The 21,760-nt window shown below is 42.6% G+C and overlaps 1 protein-coding gene across 1 annotated transcript in view; it reads right to left on the minus strand.

Annotated features, from left to right (window-relative positions):
• Positions 1-3,382: 3,382 nt before the first annotated feature.
• The window catches only part of LOC130920946 (palmitoyltransferase ZDHHC5-A-like), a 43,836-nt gene continuing 25,458 nt past the window's right edge, over positions 3,383-21,760 (minus strand). The window contains exons 6-12 of the mRNA XM_057844509.1: positions 21,250-21,352; positions 18,837-18,928; positions 11,626-11,752; positions 7,735-7,840; positions 6,856-6,965; positions 4,240-5,246; positions 3,383-4,156 (exon numbers count right to left, since the gene is read on the minus strand). Coding sequence (XP_057700492.1) covers positions 3,907-4,156; positions 4,240-5,246; positions 6,856-6,965; positions 7,735-7,840; positions 11,626-11,752; positions 18,837-18,928; positions 21,250-21,352 — 1,795 coding nt within the window. The 3' untranslated portion in view covers positions 3,383-3,906. The remainder of the gene's footprint in view (positions 4,157-4,239; positions 5,247-6,855; positions 6,966-7,734; positions 7,841-11,625; positions 11,753-18,836; positions 18,929-21,249; positions 21,353-21,760) is intronic.

Here is a 21,760-nt window from a genome sequence, read left to right on the forward strand (position 1 = left end):
ACCTTCTTTTTGAGTCATCCTGTACGCAGTATATAAAGGTAACAAAAGCCATTCATCTCAATTAAATGACTTTAAGCCCGTCATACCACAAGATTCCTGACCAACCAGGGATTATTAGATAGTAAGGTTTGTGACTTTGAATTTGTAGTTCATTAGAATTTGGTGATTAATGCCCAATGGAGCCTAATGCTCCTTATTAATCCATATATAAAATCAGAGCCCGGTGCTTTTTCGTTTCCATTTTATATCAAATCATTTGATTTTAAGAGCTGTTCCTAAGGTTAGGGGGAAAGAGTCGATCAGTAGTCCTCAGGAAGCCTCAAAACAGAGCAAAATCTAATTGATGCTAGCCTCACCACTTGTCAACCACACCACACCACAAGGTGCTGGGTTTTAGGCTGAACAATTGCAGAATCAGTCACTTGACCCAGTGGGTGGAAGAGTAGGAGGATGAAAGCAAAAAATGGCTTGCTGCCATTGGTCCATCACAGAAGTTCATTCTGGTGTAGCTCAACCCTGTTTATGGACAAACACAAAGTAAAGAAGAAATCAGTGAACTCGATCCAAAAAGGAAACATTTCTTTTACAGACGAGTTGAATTAGTGTCTTTCGAAGCAGTGACTTCAATTCCCAAGATTAAAAAAAAAAAAAAATATATATATATATATATATCTGGATATCAGTTTTCGATGAGAGCAAGACGAAAATTCACCAGTTTCCATCATAAGTTCACAATGTGTGACATTTTCTTATCGTATGTGTAGTTAGCACACATTGTAGCAGTGTTTGGTCCTGTCACTCATGTGACGTGGTGCGCCGCCTACCGCCCCACACACGTACTCACCGGCCAGTGAGTAAGCATGTGTCCACTCCAGGCTCCTTTTGCGAAACACATGTGTCAGGTGCTGCTTGGTAAAAATGTTGTTTTCTTATCGTGGCTACACTAATGGTTAAAAGTATTGGCACTCCTGCAATTCTGTCAGATAATGCTCAATTTCTCCCAGAAATGATTGCAATTACAAATGCTTTGGTGGTATATCTAAATATATTTTGCCTGCAATGAAAAAAAAAACACAAAATAGAATGGAAAAAAAATCAAATCGTTATCATTTTACACAAAACTCCAAAAATGGGCCAAACAAATGTATTGGCACCCTCAGCCTAATACTCGGTAGTACAATTGTTGGACAAAATAACTGCGAACAACCGCTTCTGGTATACATGAATGAGTTTCTTACAATGAATTTTAGACCATTTTTCTTTGGCCAATTGCTCCAGGTCTCTGAGATTTGAAGGGTGCCTTCTCCAAACTGCAATTTTCAGATCTCTCCACAGGCGTTTTTTCGGGTTTCAGGTCTGGACTCATTGCTGGCCACTTTAGAAGTCTCCAGTGCTTTCTCTCAAACCATGTTCTAGTGCTTTTTGAAGTGTGTTTAAGGTAATTGTCCATCTGGCAGACCCATGACCTCTGAGGGAGACCCAGCTTTCTCACACTGGGCCCTAAGTTATGCTGAAAAATTTGTTGGTGGTCTTCAGAGTTAAGAATGCCATGCACACGGTCAAGTAGTCCAGTGCCAGAGAAAGCAAAGCAACCCCAAAACATCAGGGAACCTCCGCCATGTTTGACTGTAGGGACCGTTTTCTTTCCCCGTAAACTCCTATGTTGATGCCTTTTCCGAGAAAGCTCTACTTTTGTCACATCTGACCAGACAACATTCTTCCAAAACGTTTTTGGCTTTCTCAGGTAAGTTTTGGCAAACTCCAGCCTGACCTTTTTATGTCTCTGGGTCAAAAGTGGGGTCCTCCTGGGTATCCTACCATTCAGTCCCTTTTTATTCAGATGCCGACGGATAGTACGTATGACACTGTTGTACCCTCGGAATGGGGCACAGCTTGAACTTGTTTGGATGTTAGTCGAGGTTTTTTATCCACCATCCGCACAATCTTTCGTTGAAATCAGTCGTCAATTTTTCTTTACCGTCCACATCTAGATCTTTGGAGATGCACTTGTAGCCTTGAGATTGCACATGCATCCTCACAATTTTGCTTCTCAAGTCCTCAGGGGGTTCATTGGTCTTCTTGCTTTTCTCCATGCTCAATGTGGTACAAACAAGGACATATGACAGAGGTTGGGTCAACTTTAATCCAATTTAACTGGCCGCAAGTGTGATTTAGTTATTGCCACCACCTGTTATGTGCCACAAGTAAGTAACAAGTGCTGTTAATTACACAAATTATAGAAGCATCAAATGATTTTTCAAAGGGTGCCAATACTTTTGTCTGGTCCATTTTTGGAGTTTTGTGTAAAATGATAATGTTTTCTTTTTTTTTTCCATGTTCTTTTGTGTTTTTTCATTGCAAGCTAAATTAATGAAGATATTACTACCAAAGCATTTGGAATTGCAATTATTTTCTGGGAGAAATTGAGCATTATCTGACAGAATTGCAGGGGTTCCAATACTTTTGGCCAGCAGTGTATGTATACATATATATACATATATATATATATATATATATATATATATATATATATATATTCACTATTTTGCACTGTTGGTCTACTGTATACAACGTGTTTTTACTATAGTATGTGTAGGGATTAATTTGTGCCAGATCTGGCCGGAACAAGATCCGCCACCTCTTGATTTTGGCCTTCCTGTGTTCAGGGACTTATCTGGGCAGATCCGGCACCTCTCGTGTATAAAAAATAATAATATAAAAACTGTTTTAAAAAATGTATCGTAATAGCTCCGAATGGGGGGAAAGAAGAGTCATTGATGGCTTTTTCCACTTTATTGTGCCAACACTAAGAAAACAAATAAAATAACAGCGGACTGCCGCCATATTCGACCACGAACTTTTGCTTCTCGCCCGTGTCCCCTTCGCTTCCTACTACTCACTGCTCTCCAGTCCCAGCGTCTCTTAAAGGAACCGTGCAAAGTGTCTTGTTTTGAGCTTTTTGTTGACAAAGGTATCGAACACACGATGTGGTGACAACTTTGTTTCTTTATTAACACATGGAGCTAACAGCACGAACACAACTTGTGGCTCTCGGCTGGCTGTGCCTCTCTATCTCACTCCCGCATCACGTGACCAAAACAACAGTGACGTTGTGTGTACTTCAGGCTGCCTCGGAAAACATATCAGAATATTAAACTTAGTTACGGACATTACAGTATAAAACAATATGCAAAAATTCCTTTACAGAACAAATCCCAAAAATTGCATGTTGTTTATAAAAATTTAACGTCATTTGAAAGAGTCTGAGATTTGTTGATGCACTGAAAAGCTGGACCAACAAGTCACGCGCCTCACAAAAAAAAAAAAAAAAAAAAAAAAAAAAAAAAAAAACGGGAAGCATGCAGCCAGAATCAAACGGTATTTCAACATGCCAAATAGATATGTGCATTTACTATATTTTTTCAAAAAGAAGGAAGATGGTTCAAAACAAGTCAGAAAAGCACAAAGAAAAGAAAGAAAAAAAGCAAAGTCCCACGGCATGGCAAGTGGGCATTTGTGTTTTGTTTTTAGCACCAATTTCTGTGTATGTTCCGGGACCTGTGCCTGTCTCGTCATCCCTGCGTTGTCATATGTACAGTGCGTTCTGACATGATTTACAAATTAAGTACTGAGTATGTGTATAGGGGAAAAATGCCTATGACCATACCTGATGTTTCTGTCAAATATAATAATATAATCAAATATAAAACTTATTATTTTACTAGTCTTATTTTTTTCTGTTGAATATTTTTCCTAACAAGTTCAATAAATATTATCAAGCTTCTAAATGGTTCGTCGAGCATGTTCGGTTGTCAGTGGGACATCAATATTAAAAGTTTTGACAGACGTTTTGCGGATTTTTTTTTTTTGTCTTTTGAAAAAAAATGTATATGTTAAATGTTTGTGTCATGTTTGTCCTCCTACAGAAACCATAATAAAACAAAATATATATTTCCCTGCCTCATTTCTTCCATTTTCACACATTTTTGAAAAAGCTCCAGGGAGCCTTAGGGCAGTGGTAAAGAAGCATGCGGCTCTAGAGCCGCGGATTGCTGACCCCCGGTCTAAAAATTGGGGACAGACATTGCTTAAGAATAATAACCAACCCTCATACAACAAAACACAGAAAGTAGAATAAAATAAACTCACCGGAAATCTGTCAGGAAGAGAAGAGAGACAGAACAGTTAATCCACGTCAGGATTGAAAAAGTTGTGACATTATGCAGCACGGCTACTCACTTTGGTGCTTGCATTCCTCCCGCAACCCCTGCTGCATTTGCTCCGGCCGCTGAGGACGCCTTTCGTATGAGCTGGTACTGCATTTCGGCCGCTGCGGCGCTTGAGTAGGACAGCGATTTACCAAGAGGCGGATGGTGCGGGGAGTGAGAGGGGTGGTTTGTGGAAGATGATGACAAGCCCAAAGGGGTATCTGTGGAGTACGTGCGGTGTGGGTAAGGATGGTGGTGCGACTGAGGCACAATGAAACGAGAAGGTTGGGAGGAAGAGGAGGAATGGTGGTGATGATGCGAGTGATGGTGACGATGATGATGATGATGATGGTGGTGGTGATGGTGCGCTGGATGCTGAGAAGAGGAAGGGGGTGGTACTGAAGTCTGACAGAAAGGCAAAGGGTGATTGCTTCGCTGCAGTTCCACCAACAGATGCTCCCTCTCAGGAGGAGAGGAGGATGTGGAAGAGGCTGACCGATGTAGTAGAGGGTGATGGCGCTGGGGAGACTGGGAATGAATTTCAACAGCTTTCGAAGGAGGGTAGGGGGAGACGTAGCCACCGTCCGCTGGTAATGCCTCGGGAATTTTGGATCCCGCCGAATCCCCTTTGTCAAAACCATCACCTCCGGCCATTAAGCTGTCGTACGACAGGCTTCCGTTAGGTGCTAGGTGGTGAGGCGGAGGAGTATGATTTGCTAAGCTCTTGAAGCTGCTTGAGGTAGTGGTTGTTTCAGAGAAACGGGCAGCGACATCTGAGGATTGCGAAGCGTCTCCCGACAGGACGGCGGGATCAGAAAATGAGGGATAGGAGCACCCTGTGGAAGAATAGACAGGGATGCCTCCTGTTTCCACACCCTCTTTTCGCTCCCTTCCTGCTACTCCGCCAACTCTATCAGTAGTGTCCCTTAAGTCTAGGCAAGGTTGTGAGCGGAAACCGGGTTGATGGCTGGATTGAACAAGAGAGGAGGTGGAGGAAGAGGAATCCCTACTGGTAAAGTCCCTCTCCGCTCGATTTAACTAGAGGGGGGGAGAACAGAAAGCAAAGGATAGTAAAGAAACCATTTCAACAATAATACAAACATTTAACGTCTGTGAAGTTGGCCCCTCATTTAACGCAAATTTATAGAAAAATGATGTCATTTGTTCATGCTGCGTTTGCCTGTTAAATTTTTTGTTTGTGCTGCTGTCATGTTACAGCTATTAACAATTCTTTTATACAGTGGTATGAAAAAGTATCTGAACCTTTTGGAATTTCTCACATTTCTGTATAAAATCAACATCAAATGTGATCTGATCTTTGTCAAAATCCCACAGATGTAAAAACAGTTTCTGCTTTAACTAAAACCACCCAAACTTCTATAGGTTTTCATAATTTAATGAGGAAAGCATGCAAACAATGACAGAAGGGGGAAAATAAGTAAGTGAACCCACTGTCTAAGGTGACTTAAAGAGCGATTGAAACCAATTTAAGTCAGGTGTGTGACCAATAACTGATGAGTGGTTTAAAGCTGCCCTGCCCACAATAAAAAACACACCTGGTAAAAATTGTCTTGATGAGAAGCATTTTCTAATGTGCATCATGGCTCGGTCAAAAGAGCTGTCTGAAGAACCGCGATCAAGGATTGTTGGTTTTCTATACTTTTCCAGCTTTATACAAATCATCTCAAAAAGTCTGGATGTTCATCAGTCGACAGTCAGAAGTTGTCAACAAATGGAGAGAGCACTCCATTGCACTGAGCACTGTTGCTTCTCTCCCAAGGAGTGGCCATCCACCAAAGATGAAGCCAAGAGTTCAGCGCTGAATATTCAGAAAGGTAAAAAAGAACCCTTGAGTGTCTGCTAACTACGTAGAACTCACTGGCACAGTCCAATATCTCTGTGAGCACCTCAACTATATGTAAAACTATGGCCATGAATGGTGTTCGTGAGATGACTCCACAGAGGAAGCCACCGCTGTAAAAAAAAAACAAACAAAAAAAAAAAAAAACATTGTTGCTCGTTTAATGTTTGCAAAAAGGCACTTGGACACGCCACAGATGTTTTGGCAAAATATTTTGTGGACACCAAAGTTGAATTATTTGGGAGTAACACACAACGTCATGTGTGCAGGAAAAATGGAACAGCTCACCAACATCAAGAAGCCCCCCCATTTATTGCAAAAATGGCCCAAAATGGTGCCATTTGTTTATGCTACGATTTTGCAGGTGCTGCGATTCATGTCAGCACTCGAAATGGATACATCGATATCTCAAAAATGATAGCAACGCTAATGAAATTTTTTACAGCACAAACGATTGACATAATTTTTAATCAAAATGGGGGCTTGTTGACCACGGATTGACCTATAAAAGAATGATCAATATATTAAAATCAATAGACAAACGAGCACAAACAAGTTTTTCTATAAATTTGCATCTCATGGGGGGCCAATTCCACAGAGGTCATCATTTGATAAAATGTCTGGCCACAATAATGGTGGCCTACTGACATATATTTACATTTTTCTTCTGTATTACACATCAGGAAAATGAATATTTGTGTTTTTTCCAATGTATTAATATTTTCATATTGATTTCTCATTTTTTATGGATGTCTTTTCAGCGTACACCGCATGTGTGTGTATTACCTGATTTGCATAAGCATGGGTTAGTGGAGTGTGGTTCTTTCCAGGACTACAGTTCGGTCTGTATTTATACATAGTTGGGGTAGGAGGTGTCTTGTTTAGTAGATTGTAATCTGCAGAGAAACAGAGAAAAGAGCATTTGTAACCAAAGAATAAAGGGGATGGGCATGATTGTTAATGATCTCTTCTTCAAATTCGTATTGTAAAAGCATCCATTTATGGTGTCATGTTTTAATGTTTGAGATACAACTTGTTGAGCGATGGGCAGCCATTTTGGCTCATTGTAATTTGATCATTGTGTTCACCTGTGGACAACCCACACACACAGCCTTCTTTGTATGCGGGTGTGACCGTGTGACTTCTAATAAACAGAGGGGAGTTGCACCGTGGGGGTCAGAGGCTGGGTGACCATTGACCACCATGGAGCCAGCTTCTCCTCATAAAATGCCACATAATGCAGGGAAATAGTATTTTTGCTAACATGCTAATCGATAATCATAGACATGCCTGCTTCTATTGTTTTCGTAAAATTAATAATAAAAAAATAAATAAAATTAAGATAATACAACCACAGTGTAAACAACAACAAAATACATGGAAAATACGAATGAGTGCATAAGAGAGTGTTTGTGTGGGCAGACAAAAGAGCCCTGTATGCAAGAAATGAGTGACCAGTGTTATTTTCGGCAGCCCGTTTAATTTTCATCTTTTCTTTTGGACGATAATGTGTTTGTCTCAATCTGTTTTTTGTTGATGAAAACTAATTTTGTCTAGTTTACACTTTTACTAAAAATGTTTGTTCAATAGTCATAGGCAAAATTTCAAAATTTGCCTCCAAAACACTACTACGCGATATAATTTAAAGTGATCATTTCATTTTACCTTGTGTGCTTCCTCTGATGATTCCAGGGTAGCGGAGTTCCGGTTTTGGAGGAGGTGGTTCAGCATCACATGATTGGCTCTCTTGCATATCCAGACTTGATTTAGACTGGAATGAGTCAACACACAATATGCCTTATGTCATCAAGAATAAAAGTGGGTAAATCAGTGGGTTGGGTTACATGTAGCTAAATATTCCAATTATAATAAGAATGGAAACCCAAACTGTGCCATATAAACACATCAATAGGAATAAAATTCAAATGAAATTGTATACCTATTAAGAGTGGAACCATATTTCTTTTCCCAATCCGCTTAATAGTAAAATCCTGTCATATCTATCGTGAATTACAATGTCATCAAGCTGGGTTCTATCTGCAGATGCTCCATATTGATTTAAACGAGCAGTGACATTAAAGGGGCCTTCCAATTTTAATGACTGTTTTGCCACCTCTTGACTTCCTCAAAAACAAAAAAAAGTCATGGCTGATGTTACATGCTGACAGAGTGACTCACCGCGAAAGTAGTGGTAAAGAAAAAGTTCATTTGACCACTAGGAGTAACACTTAACACTAAGAATCTTTAGGAATGTACACTGCTGGCCAAAAGTATTTGCACCCCTGCAATTCTGTCATATAATACTCGATCTCTCCCAGAAAATGATTGCAATTACAAATGCTTTGGTCGTAATATCTTCATTTATTTTGCCTACAAAAAAACACAAAAGAGAATGGGGAAAAAAATTAAATCATTATTTTACACAAAACTCCATAAATGGGCCGGACAAAAGTATTGGCACCAGAGGTTGCGCTAGACTTTTTCGTTGTCTGTCATTTTGACTGACAGGGACATAAAAATCCGGTCATAATCTATTTTTACCCGTCACTTAAATTTTTAAAATGATGATAATGACATTGTGGTGACCCTTTGTTTGGCATAATTCACCTTCCGTACTTGTGTGTCCATTTGGCCGAGCGCGTTACCGGCTACGACAGTCACGTGACAGAGACACTTAAGAGCCGCGCGCGGTCCCCTCACTATCCACTCGCTCTCGCTATATGATTGGCCGAAGAGTCGAAATGCTCTCCCGTGAAATGCCTGTTTAAAAATGTTCCCGTTGTTACTTCTTGCGTTCGCTTATAAGTGCCCATTTAAAAAGGAAAAGCGATGGATGATACTACACACAGAGCGTATTATTAACAAATGTTAAAGTTGTATAATCATATAGCGAGAATAAGGTACGTCACTGACAAGCGCAGGCCCCCGCGAGTGGATAGTGAGGGGAATACGATAGTGCGCCTACAGCTAACAAGACTCTTAACATTGCATACCGCTTCAACATATTCAATAGTATCGTAACGTTGATAATAGTCAACCGTTGAATCAGATTGCAATTCTTTATTTGTGGAAACTTATTGAACAACACGACTGCTGTCTGCCGCAGCCAACGCACAGCCAGAACAAACGTAAACACGGAAGGCACATCCCTCGCTCTCCCGCACCTCCCTCACCCCTCATGCGGTGCATTCAGGAACACATGCTAACACCCCTGCCACATTATAACTCGATTCGTTACAGTATTTAGTTTTCATTCATTTTAAATTAACATTCTGTCCGAACAAGCTCAACAGAGAATCCACACCGTGCCATCACACATCAAGCAGATGAATATGTAACTTTTTCTCCGCAGTGACAAAAACAGCTGACTGTGGCCCCAGTAGTTAGGTAGCCTACCATATGTAGCATATGGAACAATGAAATTAACAGTTCACCTGCTGTGGCCTGAACGTAGTCTTACACTTTCCTCCTGGTGCGCATGGACTTGAATTGCGTGCCTGCTTGTGCAGTCCCTGTTTTTTCACCTCTTTTATCAACACCATCGTCGTTTTGGGGCTTTTTGAAGAAACTTCGGACACTCAGTTGCCTTGACATTTTTCAGAGTAAGGCCAACGACGTCATGCATCAAGAGAGACAATAGCTAATTAATATGCTCACTCGCCACCCTGTCGTCTGGGGTGTGAATTGCAACCAGTCAAAATGACGGATGGACTTCAGTTTTTTCCGTCACCGTTTTAAAAAATCGGTCAACGACGGAAAATATTCGGTTAACGCGACCCCTGATTGGCACCCATTGAAAAATCAAGTGATGCTTCTCTAATTTGTGTAATTAACAGCACCTGTTACTTACCTGTGCAGGTGGTGAGTGGTGACAATAACTAAATAACACTTGCAGCCAGTTAAAATGGATTAAAGTTGACTCAACGTCTGTCTTGTGTCCTCGTGTGTACCACATTGAGCATAAAGAAAAGAAAGAAGACTAAAGAACTGTCTGAGGACTTGAGAAGCAAAATTTTGAGGAAGCATGGGCAACCTCAAGGCTACAAGTCCATCTCCAAAAACCTGAATGTTCTTGTGTCTATCGTGCGCAGTGTCATCAATAAGTGCAAAGCCCATGGCACTGTGGCTAATCTCCCTAGATGTGGTCGGAAAAGAAAAATTGACGAGAGATATTAACGAGGGATTGTGCGGAAGGTGGATAAAGAACCGCGACAAACATCCAAACAAGTTCAAACTGTCCCGTAGTCCGAGGGTACAACAGTGTCAACCAGTATTATCTGTTGGCATCTGAATGAAAAGGGACTCTATAGTAGGATACCCGGGAAAACCCAACTTCTGACCCAGAGATATAAAAAAAGCCAGGCTGGAGTTCGCCAAAACTTACCTGAGAAAGCCAAAAACATTTTGGAAGAATGTTCTCTGGTCAGATGAGACAAAAAAAGAGCTTTTAGGGAAAAGGCATTAACATAAGATTAACAGGAAAAAACAAGGCCTTCAAAGAAAAGAACGCGGTCCTCACAGTTAAACATGGCGGAGGTTCCCTGAATTTTTGGCTTTGCTGCCTCTAGCACTGGACTGCCATGGGATTATGAAGTCTGAAGACTTCCAACAAATTTTGTAGCATAATGTAGGGTTCAGTGTGAAAAAGCTGGGTCTCCCTCAAAGGTCATGGGTCTTCCAGCAGGACAATGGCCCAAAACACCCCAAAAAAAAAAAGCACTAGAAAAGGTTTGAGAGAAAGCTTCTAAAGTGGCAAGCAATGAGTCCAGACCTGAATCCCATTGATAACCTGTGGAGAGATCTGAAAATGGCAGTTTGAAGAAGGCACCCTTCGAATCTCAGTGACTTCGAGCAGGTGGCCCAAGAAGAATGGTCTAAAATTCCAGCAGAGTATTGTGAGAAACTCATTGATGGATACCAGAAGCAGTTGTTCGCAGTTATTTCATCTAAAGGTTGTTCTACAAAGTCTACAAAGGCTGAGGGTGCCAATACTTTTGTCCAGACCATTTTTTGGAGTCTTGTGCAAAATGATAACGATTTAATTGGTCTTTTCTTTCTTTTTTGTGTTTTTTCATTGCAAGCAAAATAAATGAAGATATTACTACCAAAGCATTTGTAATAGCAATCATTTTCTGGGAGAAATTGAGAATTATCTGACAGAATTGCAGGGATGCTGATAATTTTGGCCAGCAGTGATATTCCATACTCTCTTGTTGCTTCTGTTATGTGCGCCTGCATTCAAGAAAACTCTAGCATGTTGCTACAATTCAACATCTATAATATGCAACAGATTGCCAAGCATATTAAACAATACCTGCTTGTCTCATTGTCTGTATTATGGGAAAAAATGTATCCTGCGTCCGTGAAATACAGTATATATACACTTCTAATACACACTCGTATATACAGTAAAGTGGCAAATAAGGAACATTTCTAGTTTTGAGAGGTCTGACTGGTGGCCACCTGTTTACCAGAAGGGACAAAATAGATAATATACTATATATTGAAACACTTGACTGTAAGCCATTTTACGTAGCGTTAAAGATCTCATCTCACCCGATGTAGATCTCCTCGTAAACCATTGTCCATGATCTTCGTGGTTAGCTGGGTGTCAGTCAGTTTTGGCTGTAGAAATGGAGGCTGCACACATACTCGATGTACATACTTCTTCCTATCCAAATATCTGCAGATGACACCAAAGACTAAGTTTTCGTTAACTATTTACTTAAAATTTCCATCCATCCATCCATTATCTTCCGCTTGTTCCGGGGTCGGGTCGCGGGGGCAGCAACTTTAACAGGGAAGCCCAAAATTCCCTCTCCCCAGCCACTTCAACCAGCTCCTCCGGCGGGATCCCAAGGCGTTCCCAGGCCAGCCGAGAGACATAGTGTCTCCAGCGTGTCCTGGGTCGTCCCCGGGGCCTCCCGCCGGTGGGACATGCCTGGAACACCTCGCCAGGGAGGCGTCCGGGAGGCATCCGAACCAGATGGCCGAGCCACCTCAGCTGGCTCCTCTCTACGCGGAGGAGTAGCGGCTCGACGCCGAGTCCCTCCCGGATGACCGAGCTTCTCACCCTATCTCTAAGGGAGAGCCCGGACACCCTGCGGAGGAAACTCATTTCGGCCGCTTGTATCCGGGATCTTGTTCTTTCGGTCACGACCCAAAGCTCGTGACCATAGGTGAGGGTAGGAACGTAGATCAACTGGTAAATCGAGAGCTTTGCCTTTCGGCTCAGCTCCTTCTTCACCACTACGGACCGGTGCAGAGTCCGCATTACTGCAGACGCCGCACCGATTCGCCTGTCGATCTCCCGCTCCCTCCTACCATCACTCGTGAACAAGACCCCAAGATACTTGAACTCCTCCACTTGGGGCAGGATCTCATCCCCGACCCGGAGAGGGCACTCCACCCTTTTCCGACTGAGGACCATGGTCTCGGATTTGGAGGTGCTGATCTTCATCCCAACCGCTTCACACTCAGCTGCGAACCGCTCCAGTGAGAGTTGGAGGTCACGGCTTGATGAAGCCAACAGCACTAAATCATCTGCAAAAAGCAGAGATTCAATGCTGAGGTCACCAAACCGGACCCCCTCAACGCTTCGGCTGCGCCTAGAAATTCTGTCCATTAAAATTATGAACAAAATCGGTGACAAAGGGCAGCCTTGGCGGAGTCCAATCCTCACTGGGAACGAATTCGACTTACCACCGACAATGCGGACCAGACTCTGACACCGGTCGTAAAGGGACCGAACAGCCCTTACCAAGGGGCTCGGTACCCCGTACTCCCGGAGCACCCTCCACAGGATTCCCCTAGGCACACGGTCGAACGCCTTCTCCAAATCCACAAAACACATGTAGACTGGTTGGGCGAACTCCCATGCACCCTCAAGGACCCTGCTGAGGGTGTAGAGCTGATCCACTGTTCCACGGCCTGGACGAAAACCACACTGCTCCTCCTGAATCCGAGATTCGACTTCCCGACGGACCCTCCTCTCCAGCACCCCTGAATAGACTTTACCGGGGAGGCTTAGGAGTGTAATTCCTCTATAATTGGAACACACCCTCCGGTCCCCCTTTTCAAAACCACCACCCCGGTCTGCCAATCAAGAGGCACTGTCCCCGATGTCCACGCGATGTTGTAGAGGCGTGTCAGCCATGACAGCCCTACAACATCCAGAGCCTTTAGGAACTCCGGGCGGATCTCATCCACCCCCAGGGCCTTGCCACCGAGGAGCTTACCAACCGCCTCAGTGACTTCAACCCCAGAGATCGAAGAGCCAGCCCACCTCAGAGTCCCCAGACTCTGCTTCCTCAAAGGAAGGTGTGTCGGTGGAATTGAGGAGGGCTTCGAAGTATTCTCTCCACCGACTCACGACGTCCCGAGTCGAGGTCAGCAGTACACCATCTTCACTATACACAGTGTTAATAGTGCACTGCTTTCCTCTCCTCAGACGCCGGATGGTGGACCAGAATTTCCTCGAAGCCGTCCGGAAGTCGTTTTCCATGGCCTCACCGAACTCCTCCCATGTCCGAGTCCGCTTGGCCAGCCGGTACCTGTCAGCTGCCTCCGGAGTCCCACAGGCCAAAAAGGCCCGATAGGCCTCCATCTTCGGCTTGACGGCATCCCTTACCGCTGGTGTCCACCAGCGGGTTCGGGGATTGCCGCCACGACAGGCACCAACCACCTTACGGCCACAGCTCTGATCGGCCGCCTCAACAATGGAGGTGCGGAACATGGCCCACTCGGACTCAATGTCCCCCACCTCCCCCGGGACAAGGGAGAAGTTCTGCCGGAGGTGGGTGTTGAAACTCTTTCTGACAGGGGATTCTGCCAGACGTTCCCAGCAGACCCTCACAATACGTTTGGGCCTGCCAGGTCTGGCCAGCATCTTCCCCGCCATCGGAGCCAACACACCACCAGGTGGTGATCAGTTGACAGCTCCGCCCCTCTCTTCACTCGAGTGTCCAAAACATGCGGCCGCAAGTCCGATGACACGATTACGAAGTCGATCATCGAACTGCGGCCTAGGGTGTCCTGGTGCCAAGTGCACATATGGACACCCCTATGTTTGAACATGGTGTTCGTTATAGACAAACCGTGACGAGCACAGAAGTCCAATAACAGAACACCACTCGGGTTCTGATCGGGGGGGCCGTTCCTCCCAATCACGCCCCTCCAGGTCTCACTGTTATTGCCCACGTGAGCGTTGAAGTCCCCCAGTAGCACAAGGGAGTCCCCAGAGGGGGCGCTCTCTAGCACACCCTCCAAGGACTCCAAAAAGGGTGGGTATTCTGAACTGCTGTTCGGTGCATAAGCGCAAACAACAGTTAGAACCCGTCCCCCCACCCGAAGGCGGAGGGAGGCTACCCTCTCGTCTACCGGGGTAAACCCCAACGTACAGGCGCCAAGCCGGGGGGCAATAAGTATGCCCACACCTGCCCGGCGCCTCTCACCATGGGCAACTCCAGAGTGGAAGAGAGTCCAACCCCTCTCGAGAGGATTGGTACCAGAACCCAAGCTGTGTGTGGAGGAGAGTCCGACTATATCTAGTCGGAACTTCTCTGCCTCACACACCAGCTCAGGCTCTTTCCCCGCCAGAGAGGTGACATTCCATGTCCCAAGAGTTAGCTTCAGCAGCTGGGGGTCGGACCGCCAAGGCCCCCGCCTTTGGCTGCCGCCCAACTCCCTACGCACCCGACCCCTTTGGCCCCTCTCACAGGTGGTGAGCCCATGGGAAGGGGAACCCACGTTGCCTTTTCGGGCTGAGCCCGGCCGGGCCCCATGGGGACAGGCCCGGCCACCGGACGCTTGCCTTCGAGCCCCACCTCCAGGTACTTAAAATTTGAAACAGGTAAACTTGAGCTTTTAGGTATTATGGATATTGTAGCGTTAGGGCGTAAGTTTGGTCTTAACATAGGTAGGGACGCTATAACAGCATAACCTGCATATACAGTTTTTTGCTGGGGACGGGACATTAATAAGACCAGACAGATTAGGTGAATGGGGGTCAGGGCTACATTTCTCACCATATGCTGATGTGTTTCCTACGTAAAAATGAAAAAAGCTATCGATTATTTAAGTAGTTGATCAATCGATGAACTACCCTCTAACGGTACAAAAAAAAAAATCTATGTACAACAAAAGAACAATTGGCTAACTTACATAGCAAAAGTCCACTAGCTTAAATGCTATAAAATACTAACGTATTTTTGTTGTTGTTTTTTTTTTTTTTGCAATGCTCTTAACAAATGGTTTGGACACATATTCCCACAAAAATTGGCTAAATATACCTTTAAGCTAAATTACGACGCATTAAAAAAACATTAGCACAAACATAAACCTATCTTATGTTGGTCTTAACAGGGAGCAGCTGGATTAGGCCATGTAAAATGAGGCAGACTAGAGGGCATTGTATCCACCCAAATCAATAAAACTAAATGCAAACACTTTCAAAAACACACCATTATAACGCCACTTTAATTAAACGAATATTCGAAGCAGCAAGATTTAATTCGAATCATTTTTTCTAATCGAATACTCGAGCTAATCGATTAATCGTTGCAGCACTAGTTATGTCACTACTGTTCCTATGCAAAACTACGCCCTTACTGTAGGGTGACCACAGTGGTCATACACAAAATCATCCACTAGGGTAGTATTTTTAATTAACATGCAGTATATAGTTGAACACTACAATACAGTGGTACCTCAAGATACAAAATTCATTTGTTACGGAGTGGCTTTCCTATCATAATTTCTTTTCGTTTATTGAATAGTGTTCGTGTCTGAGCTACAATAAAACACTACATTGCATTTGCTGTCATGTCCTCTGATTGCCCGTCTTTATAATTAATGCTATGTCGCCGCCTAGTGGCACTTAAGTATAACTTGTTACTAGGCTCATTACCACATGACTACATAAGCTCATAGCAAAACAGTGCTAAAAGACGAGATAATTTCGGCAGTGTAAGGATCACCCCGTAAACACCTTAAAAGGCTAAAGCAACATTGCATATTCTCTCATACAAGAGTAAAAAAATTTTTTTTTACAAAACAGGCAAGCCTAAGGCTTCCAGTAGTAGCTTCCAGTAGCAGCTTGTTCGGTTGGCGCTGCAATGCAACTTCTTAGCACACCACAAAAACATTTGGCCACAGTTCGTTTTCATCTTGTCATTGTTAATTCTAAACAGTGTGTGTGCTGTACGTCCGCTTCTAAGGATGCCTTGCGTGTACTGTCACAGCTTGGAGCATCACAGCTCCACGCTGTAACGTTGCACATGAAGTAACAAAAGCGCTGCTCAGGTTGCATTCACAAGCAAAGTGAGACCCATGATTTTTTAGCAAACTAGAGTTTAATTGTTTGGTTCAGAGTAGAGTTCAGATGCGAATTTAGATTTACAAAACGAAGCGGACTATCTTAGAAAAAAAACTCTGGTCCGTTTAAAACTGACCACACAGTGCAAGTGTGAAAGCGCTCTTAGATGCCATGTAGAAAAATACAGACACAATGAAGGGTGAAAGACTGGGTCAGAAAAAGGTTTTGTCACAAGGACGTGGGCAGGGACAGCTGTCTCATCAGCACACATGCTCTTTACTCACGCCCTACAGACAGTGGGCCGGAGGTAGGAGAAAGGAACATTGGGACAGGACTCATAAGGTGTGAAAGTCATTTAATGTTGGTGTGCGTGCGAGCCTGTCCTGTCCTGAGTTGAGGGATGGTGGCGGGGGGGGGAAGGTATGGGAAGGAAAAAGGTGGTGGGACGTTCTGAGCTGTAACACTGTGTTCTCTTTAGGCCTAAGACAAGGATGTTTTGCTTGCAGAGTAAAGTTTTGTCTGCTTTTTGGTTCCAGGTGTCCTAATCAATCCAAATTCCCTTGACATTTTTCCTCCCTAGTTGGCCTCCTATCCGTAGAGGAGGTCAATCCCAACATACAGCTTATGTTTGACTTCTCCAACTTAAATGCTTGTAACCCTGGCTTATCCAGGGCACCAGCAGTGCCTTTCGAAAATCGCAATGAGCTAAGAATCCATGAGCTCCAATCAGATAGGCATCTTCAACGTCCTCCACCGACAAATTCGACAGACATACGATCATCTGTCCCGGGGTTAGGGTTGGGCATCGAGCATCGATGGGATCTGCGACTAACACTCTGGTTCTCCTGGAACCGTTCAAATTTTTATTTCGATTCCAAGTTTCGATGCCCTGACCGCCGACTGGAAAAAATAGCTGCCGAACACCACGAAGAAGAAGCCACATCAAGACTAGCTCTGTTTTGAGCAAATTAAATGAAGTGGATTTTTTAGTTTAGCAAAAAAAACGTGTTGCTTCACTTCACATAATTGACAATAAAGTAACAGAATAAGCACACCGAAATGATACCAGACCCTCTGTTAAAACCTGCAAACTTACAGAGTTTGTTTTATCAAGGGTCCCTAACAATGTGTAGTGCAGAGGAGGTGTGCAGCGTCTGTACACCTCAAGGATTCTTTGCAACTAAAGCACAGGTGTCAAACCGATTCCAGAAAGGGCCTAGTGGGTGCTGGATTTTGTTCCAACCGATAACGCGCAAAGAGTTTAACCAATGAACTTCCTGCTGAAACAAGCAGCACCTGACACAGTTTAACTGATTACACATGTAAAAGATTAAATGGTGAAAAGGTGTCCTCTTCATTGGTTGGGAAGCAAACCTGCACCCACTAGGCCCTTTCTGGAATCGGTTTGACACCTGTGACTAAAGTACTGTTCTTTTTCCCTGCTGCTTCCAGTAAGTCACCACTAGGGGAAGCCAAGCTCACATAGCAAAACCAAAGAAAAACTGTAGAGTCCAGAGTTACAATAGTGACATCTTGTGGACGGATGAACAACATATCAGTGTAGAAAAAAATCAAAAAGTAGTCAACTTAAGATCATGGGACAGAACACTACCCACCTCAGCCCTTAAATAACTTGTAGAAATACTACCTAAAACAAATGATGCAATACAATAAACGCCTGCAGCATAAGATACTCTAAAACATAGGCAAAATAATGTGTAAATGTTTTCTCTGTGAGCTTTTGAAAAATAAATATCTTTGTGAAAGTGCACTACTGTGGAAGGAAACTTCATCATATTCAAGTTCAAGGACTGATATTTATTAACAAATTGAAAATAGCCCTGTGAGAAATTCATAGCAAAATTAATGGAAAGTTCATATAATTTAAAAAATAAATGAGAAGGTAAGAAATTAATATTAACTATGCAGTTTTTTTTACCCTGCCTATTAAAAACCAAATGGAACCGGAATCGAAACGTGGAATTGGAACTTTTCAAATTCAAACGACGACCAACCCTCCATCGAGTCCATCTTATAGTCGACCGAAAAGATCCCGCTGGGGCAAGCGGGCTCCCCTTTACTTGTTCCCCCAAATTTGCTTAATTTCACTGATGAACGGGGCTATGAATTCCCAAATTTCCAACTGGAAGTGAAAGCAGCTTGAGGCTGAGGCAAAAGATGAGACAGCAAAAAGACATAGGCAGGGAAATGGGTAAAAGAATGAGGAGAAGGAAGAGGTGCAACTGCCTCCTTTGAAGAGCAAGCGAGAAAAGAAATTTCTATTACCACTTTTCTACTACTTCAGCTGCTAATATTTCATCCAACTTTTATGTCATTTCCATTTTTTCCAATTTAACTTTCCCACTTTTCATTATTTGTGTTTGTTGACACAACGACAAACTTGAAGTTATACAAACGCGTGAAAAGAAATTTTTAAAAATGTAATATGCACCTGGGTGCCTGTGAGCTGCAAAGGACTTGAGTGACATTCTTCCAAAATCCATTGGTAAAAGGGTTAACTCCTCCTCGGAACTTTCCTGTCACCTTGAGGAAACAGGCAAGTAAGCATCAACAGCAGAGTGACAGACATTACAACATGACAAGTACATTCGACACCCTTATATTTGCAGTCTGTCATTCGTGAATCCATCTGCTCATTCATTTTACGTCTCAAATCTGTAAGATTAGTGTCAGATATAATATATATGAATTCAAAGTGTTTTGGAGTCATAGATTGTGATAGAATACTGGTGTATTTTAAACTATTTATAGGGGTAATGCCACGTGAGCCAAGTCAGCGGTTCTTAACCTTGCTAAAAGTATCGAACCCCAGGGTTTTCACATGTGCAATCATCGAATCCTTCTGAATTAAATAAAGTATTTTTTTTCCAAATTCAAAACAAACAAATAAGCTATGAGCTAGCAAGCTAATATCTAAGCGAATTGCCGTTCAATTTTCTTCTCATTTTGACAGCATGATTTCAAACAGATCAAAATTGGATATTTCATAGACTTCATAATGTATTGACTGGACACGGGGCGCGAGGACGATTCATAGGGAGCCTATCTCCGTCAAAGGTGACCGAGTGGAAACACAGACAAAGGGCTTTTTCCGTTGAGAACGCATGTAAATAAATGCTTAAATCCCTGAATTCTTTGTAGATATGGACGTAAAACAATCTTGATTGTTGGTTAAAAGTGGAAAAAAAAAAAAAAAAAACCTGCAGGTAGCGTTTATTTTACGTAAATATTGCGAACTATGAGTCTAGTCAGTAAGGACATTAGCAGCCGCCATATGTAAACAAAGAGCTTTTTCCATTGAAAATGGTTGTGAATAAATGCTTAAATCCCTGAATTCTTTATCGATATGGATGTAAAACAGTCTCGATCCTTGGTTAAATGCGAAAAAAAAAAACGTGAAGGTAACATTTATTTTATGTAAATATTGAGAACTATGAGGCTAGTCAGTAAGGACATTAGCGGCCGCCGTATGTAAACAAAGAGCTTTTTCCACTGAAAATTCTTGTGAATAAATGCTTAGATCCCTGCATTCTTTATAGATATGTACGTAAAACAGTCTTGATTCTTGGTTAAAAGTAAAAAAAAAAAAAACGTGCAGTTTGCAGTTATTTTACGTAAATATTGTGAAATATAATGCCAATACTGTTGCGGCTAATTTCTCCCAACGTTTCAAAATGCATGCATGGTACGAAAAATATAATAATTACCTTGAATCCTCGAACAAATTACTCCTGAGACAATCCTTCCTATTTGTATGCAGTACAGCTTTCGGCGTTAGATCTCTGCATGTGTTGACTAACTGCGACCGACAGCGAATAACTGAAGCGGACTGTAGGGCAGCCCCCTAATTGAAGGCGTTGCGCAGTGACTGACAGATGTGACCCGTCAATACAATTATGAAGTCCTTGTATCTTTATAACATTATAAAGATGCCATTCCATCATTACACATGCGCGCAACGTTGAATTTTTCATTATACATATTGTTCAACAGTAAACCTGTATGGTTGTATTTACCTTGACCATGTATTTTCTGTCATGTTTACATCTCAGATAATACCAAATTTAATGACACCCTGTATTTTATGAGTGCACAAAATTAATTTATCCATTCATCTTCTGAACTGCTTATCCTCACGAGGGTCGCAGGGTTGCTGGGGCCTATCCAAGATAACTACAGGCAAGAGGCGGGGTACACCCTGAACTGGTTTAGTGTACAAACTGATCGTCAAAATTTGGACACAAAATCACATGTTTAAAAGAAAAAAGCAAAACATGAATCTTCACACAAAAGCAATGCAACAGTGTGAAAAACGAAGTCATTAGAATTCATTTTGTCTTTTGACGTTTTTCATGTTGGAAAATCAAATCAAAGCTTTTATTTCACTGTTCCATTTTTTTTTTTGCGGTTTTCATGTCTACAAACCCAATCTATTGTCATATCCTTGCATCATATACTATTGGCATCATTTTTATTTATTTTTTTAATGCCAGCGCAGTCCATGCTGCCTGTCGATCTACTGTACTTCCGCATACTAGGTGAGAGTCAACCTTCCACTGAGCAAACTTCCTCCCATCAGATAGAGGACTGTTAGTTGAAATAAATGGAATGAAGACAATTGGGTGCAAACCATTCCAAAACCTGGTTTAAAACGCAACTTTGCCTAGATTCAGTCACTGTATGAAAATAAGGCCCTGCATGTCTTAGCCTTTGACTGACTCAACCCTGGGGTTCAATCAAACCCAGGTTAAGGACATGCTATACATTTGCAATATGATATCCCAGAGAGGCTCCACATAGTTTGAGAGCATTTGTGGGAGACCCCAAAATCATCAGTTTTCTACCTGCTCATTAGTAGTTCTGCCCCTTGCCACAAGAACAATGTGGAAACCAGTAAGACCAGCAACTGGAATGAAGAACATGCCAGCAACACACATTACTGCCAACCTAAAAAAGAAAAACGTTAAGGACTATACTGCCACAAAATTTTGTCACCATTTGGGAACGCATTTAATCAATAGACGAATGGACTGTTCCAGTCAAAGACATGTTGCCTTTCATCCAAGCAGAGTTATCTTTTCAAGCATAACATGAAGCATGATAAGCATTCTGTTCTGTAATTGTAGACACTTAAAATACACCATTTCATTACGCTGTCTTATGTAAAATGTATGACATGGTGCCAACAAGTGGTGTGCGGTATGGGAAAATTCTCGATCACAACATGGGCTATTTTACATCACGGTCAAGTCAGATGATCTTAAAACTGCTCCATCTACATGTTTGTTCTGTACATTGTCACGTCAGTACAATATTATGCGATTCTCCTGAGCAACTGGTCGTTTTTAGTAGATG

The sequence above is a fragment of the Corythoichthys intestinalis genome, chromosome 8 (assembly GCF_030265065.1).
Source record: "Corythoichthys intestinalis isolate RoL2023-P3 chromosome 8, ASM3026506v1, whole genome shotgun sequence".
NCBI classification, from domain to species: Eukaryota; Metazoa; Chordata; class Actinopteri; order Syngnathiformes; family Syngnathidae; genus Corythoichthys; species Corythoichthys intestinalis.